Source organism: Pundamilia nyererei, unplaced genomic scaffold (assembly GCF_000239375.1).
Source record: "Pundamilia nyererei isolate P.nyererei 1_Seehausen unplaced genomic scaffold, PunNye1.0 scaffold00212, whole genome shotgun sequence".
NCBI lineage: Eukaryota > Metazoa > Chordata > Actinopteri > Cichliformes > Cichlidae > Pundamilia > Pundamilia nyererei.
Window position 1 is genome coordinate 766,770 of NW_005187613.1, and position 5,429 is coordinate 772,198.

The following is a 5,429-nucleotide window of genomic DNA, read 5'->3' on the forward strand; positions in this document are numbered from 1 at the left end:
CTTTATTTTTAATTTCTGGCAGTTCACCAGTTACCTTTGCACAATTTCAAGCTGTTCATTGGACTTGAATGACTTGAATTACAATAAACTGTAAAAATGAGGGTGTTCTAAAACTTTTGACTGGTAGTGTAGTTCTAAGTGATAGATGAAAGAATAAGGATAATTAATGTGCACTGATTTATTGCTCAGGAATTAGTAAAGAACAAAAATGTGACTATGGACTTAATACATCATGTTTATCAAGTGTTTGCAAGTAGCCCTGCAAAGGTTAAACTGTTGTCAGTGTTGTGTTTATAAACTGTTTTTCTTTACACTTAGTTGCCAAAAATATCAAATTAAAACAATGTAAACAACAAACTTGGATACTTTGTGTAGCTTTCAAATCCAAATGCCTACTGGTAAAATGTAAAGTTTGAACCAGATTAACATACTAACCAAAATTACAAAATATATGTTTGTTTGGGTATTTTTTAACTATCAAAGAAAAACAGGCTTTTTACCCTGTTTCCTCTTGTTTTGTTTCATCCTTATACAAAGCACTTAGAATACAAATGTTGTCAGCTGACACATATAAGTAAAGGGTCCAAAATGTCTGCAAAATGTCATCACACTCATTACTGACACTTTGCTGCATCTCATATGAGGTACATTATCATTGCCTTGTAAGCCCAGTTCAAAATGTCCCCTCAGGTATGACTGAAATGCTGAAATAACAAGATCCTATTGCACATTCAGATCATATATAAATGACACAGATCCACATATGCACATAAGACACAGACACACAATTTTTACCTGGACTTTGTCATGTAGCTCCTGAATACTGCTGTCTTTGCGTGTCACAGAGAATTCAGGGCTCTGCAGAATGGCTTCACCACGAGTCATATAGCTGTGGACTTCAGTGAAATCCACATCGAACCTGGCAATAGATGCAGACAAACACAAATGTGTTTTGTATTATAAGGCATCACACTGTGTTGAAGCACATAAGATAATGTGGTGGTGAAGTTCTATTAACACTACATTTACAAGATTGCATACAAGATGTCACATAGCAGCACTGTAGTAATGTATTTCATGTAATCATATAGGACCTCATTTCAGCTTCACACTCAAACAGTTAGTTATTACATATCATAGAGGGAGTTTACTATTATCCTGTAATATTTTAAATTCGGTGGAAATTATGAAATACCATTCAATTATGGAATGTTGGTGTTTGCAGATGTCTTCTGTGGAGAAAAACCTTTGTCAGCAACATAAATTTCATTGTCCTGAAAGGAAATAAGAACTGCCACATTGGAATTGATGTGCCGAGTGGAAAAACAATTCAGAACTGTAACATGTAACTTTTCTGGCTGACTGACAGCTGCCAGCTCTAATTACAATCCCACTGCAATGACCATGCAGGCCACACAAATGTCTGAAAAGCTGAGAATTAAAGTGTGGACACTTTACATGTCTTGTCTTGAGATGACCAGTCATGATATATACATAGTCGCACCTGCACACAAACCCCCTGTGATCAAAGGGGGTTTGTGTTCTTCATAACTTCTTCACCTTGCTAAGAACACCTCTGCCAGGTCGGGCTAGCTAGCAACTGCTAGTTAGCTCTGTTTGCTAGCTTAAAGTTGGTGTTAGCCACCACTACTCAGCTGGTGCGTCGGCTGCCCACGGAGCACTATATTCGAGTCTTCTTGTGCAGTGTTTTTGCTTTGCATTTTGATATGAATATCAAACCAAAGCAAGCAAAGCAGAACTCTTCTGTTTTGCCCTGTCCTCAGGGGTTTGGTTTCTCTTTGTACAACAAGGACCAGCACGCTACGTGCCCCGCCTGCCTGGGATCCAAAGTAATGTTCACCTGACGGTGCTCAAGCATTGTAGCTGAGAATTACTCAGTGCTGTAGAAAACCCTTAAATTTTATTTTAACTTACATTTAACAAAATGCCTCAAAAATGACCAAAAAGGTTCACTGTTAAACTACCACTACAAAACGTCTAAGCTTGCTTTTCTACTTACTACAAGGTCGAGGAGAATTTTCAGAAACTTCTACTTGACTATTGGGAAAAGTTCAGTTTAAAGCTGCTTACTATTATAACCACCAAACCTAGATACTATGAGTATTCACAATATTTCATCACCTACCTGCTGAGATAAGAGAGTAAAAAGGGATGCATGTATCTGAACATTTAATAAAAGTTAGAAGGCATCTTGAAATGAATAATGCTCCAACGCTCACGTTTTCAAGTGTAGGAACATAAACACACCTTTTCCTGAGCTCAGAATCCACAACTACTTGTCTCTTCTTCTGTGGAGGTGGCGATTCTCGGGTCTGGCGGACAGCTGACATCTTCTCTCTTGTTGTCACTTTGGTTACAGTCGCAGTTACTGAGTGGGTTAGCTCAGAATGCTGGGCTGCACTGACAGCTGCCGAGAGCTGAATGTTAAAGGGAGAGCATAATACACTCAGGCAGACGGTTTAACATCAGGAGCTGAATTATACAGATGACAAATCCTCATTCTTGACAGGTGATAACTGATGGTTGGACATCATCTATCATACAAGGTCATGAGTACAGTGTTTTGCCGTATAAGTGTGGGTTCCAACAAGAGCTCTAGACTGAGTGTGTGTGTATGTAGGTGAGTGCACACTCAGACAGCTGTGGAGGCAGTTAAGCAGCAATTTAGACTAGGACTTTAGAGTAGACTGTAATGACAACGTGAGAAGAAGCATATGTAGAGTGTATGTATGTGTATGTAGAGGTCAATCTGCTGGTTATCTCTTTCAATGGAAAAATAAATAAAATAAGAAGGAGAGGGAGAAATATCGATATCTGTGCAAACCAGCTTGAGCACTAATTAATGTGTGCATTTAAAAGTACGTGTACATACAAGCAAACATTGTGTATTAAGTAGTTTTCAGTTGGCATTTTCTTAATCTTAACAAATCTCGTGCAGATGAGAAAACCAAAGTTCTATGATTATGAGGCCACATGAATTTATTTTAAACAGTGAAATCTGTTTAAATGTGCATAAAATGCAGCAAAAGTGAAACGATCTTTTCATTTCAGACATGCATGCAAACAGGCAACAGAGCTTGGCCAGTTTGCATGCATCCTTTACATTACTGCCATCTTTTGATCACAGTTGGTTGTTGTTACTGAAAGCGCTGCTTGTTTTGTACTCACAGTAAACTGCAGCTTCATTGTAGATAAAGCCTGTCTTTCACAGTAAAATGATGGGAAACCAGCATGTGATACAAGCTGCCGCTGGCACTGCTTTTACTGCTGCTTACAATCTTCGCTTTGCGTGGAAACACAGCTACCATCAGCAAGTAAACTAGATTCAGCGATCCTCGCAACAGATGAGTTTCTGTTTTAGAGAGAAGAGTCTGTCTCATGGCAACAATTAAACATGTTATACTTGTTCACTCCTGTTCTCATTGGACTGTCTTGAACTTTAATCAAGACAGCTACATTGTAGCCACAGCCACAGCCGCTGTGGCTACAATGTAGCTGCCATCACCAGTGTGTGAATGTGTGTGTGAATGGGTGGATGACTGAACGTGTAAAGCACTTTGGGGTCCTTAGGGACTATGCAAAGCGCTATACAAATACAGGACATTTACCATTTAATATCTAACTTGCTAACTGAAGCCTTTTGAGTTTGTTGCAGTTTCTCTGACCATTGCACTGTCTGACCTTGGGGAGAATTTGCTGAGACGGCTGATGTCATTCCTTCTCAGCATAGTGTTAACACATACCTGAGTGCAGTCGGTTTTTCACACTCTGTTCTTGCATATTGGCATAGTTTTTGTTAAATAAATACTGACTCAATGTAAAAAAAAAATTGCCATGATGTTCACATGACTCTACATACAGTAAAAGACAACTCAGCACTCACTGTACCTGGGTGATACTCATCTCTAGGATCTGGACTAGTTGCTCCCAGCGCTGGGCAAAGCTATCCAGTCTGGCCTCTAGTTTGCTGGCCACCTCTCTGTTCTTCACACTGGACAGCAGATCCTGGCTCATTGAGCATAATTTGTCCATGGTGGGGCGCTTAACATCAAGGTCTGCTTTCAAAGTCTTACGGAACAGACACATACACACAACAAAAGTTGCAGAGATCTAAGCCTACCTGGCATGTCACTCATGTAACTGGTGCAGAGTTTTTTAAGTAGGAACATTTTCTGTTCTTTACAAAAAGGTACAGCAGCTCCGGTATAGGCATACTCACAGTAAGATGGTGCAAACAGGCCACCATCTCTGTCTGGTCCTTCAGGTTGGTTGTCTTAATGGACCCAACCATGTCCTCCTTCTGAGTTAACCAGGAGTCAAATAAACACTGTAAGAAAACAAGAAGACAGAAAAGAGTTTGACAAGAAAGGAGTAGAGAAAATGTGTAGAAATGGAAAGATAAATGAAATTCAATTTAATTCAATTTTATTTCTATAGTACCAAACCACCTCAAAGGTGACTGTATATGAATAGTGTAAGGTAAACCCTACAACAATACAGAGAAAACCAACAATCAGATGATCTCCTATGAGCAAGCGCTTTGTGAGAAAGGGAGGGAAATATTCCCTTTTAACAGGAAGAAACCTCTCACAGAACCAAGATCAGGAGGGGTAAATAAAGGGACATATAGGAAACACTAAATAAAAGAAGAAGAAACCAGTGGAAAGTAAGGAGACTGACAGAAAACAAAACAACAAGTTAAAGATGGAAAACTGAATAAGAAAATAGGAGGGAAAAGGAAGGAGGGAAGTTAGATGCCAAAAAAGGATGAAATGGGCCGACAGGTGAGAAAAATTGAAAAGAAGGTAACACTGGCAGGAGAGAGAAATGAAGAAGGAAAACAAAAGAGATGGTCAAGCAAAGGTCACAACAACAACAACAACAACAACAACAACAACAACAACAACAACAACAACAACAACAACAACAGGCAGCACAATGAGGAGGCAGGTGCTCTACATTCAATGTTATTTATAAGCATCAAATCACAACAACAGTCACATCAAGGTGCTTCATATTGTAAGGTAGACCCCACAATAATGCATACACAGAAAGTAGCTCACAGGCCTCCATTGCGCTCGAGGCTTGTGTGCTAATTTTTTTTTTACCATGTCGTGGAAAGAAATGACCAGTAGAACAAAACACATATTGTCCTCTAGTATCATGAGGAAGAATCAATGTTCAGGAAGATCCAGGGTTAGAAGATATAGAAAATATTGTCAATATTTAGAGCACATGCTACCCTTTCTCTGAAAAAGCACATCAGCCACCTGCAGAAGTGGAAGAAGGCTATGAAGTGAAGGAATCTGAAGTATGTTCAAGCAGGTTCTCAGGCATCCAGGACATGGTAGTCTGAGGAGCTTGGAGAGAAAGTGACTGGGCTTCTTGAAGTTTCTTGAATTTTCAGA

The 5,429-nt window shown here is 39.4% G+C and overlaps 1 protein-coding gene across 1 annotated transcript in view; it reads right to left on the reverse strand.

The window, feature by feature from the left end:
* Positions 1 to 5,429, reverse strand: part of LOC102204060 (dystrophin-like) — a 289,784-nt gene that overhangs the window by 146,743 nt on the left and 137,612 nt on the right. Inside the window, exons 17-20 of the mRNA XM_013914638.1 lie at positions 4,241 to 4,348; positions 3,910 to 4,089; positions 2,269 to 2,438; positions 796 to 919 (exon numbers count right to left, since the gene is read on the reverse strand). Of these exons, the coding sequence (XP_013770092.1) occupies positions 796 to 919; positions 2,269 to 2,438; positions 3,910 to 4,089; positions 4,241 to 4,348 (582 nt within the window). The remainder of the gene's footprint in view (positions 1 to 795; positions 920 to 2,268; positions 2,439 to 3,909; positions 4,090 to 4,240; positions 4,349 to 5,429) is intronic.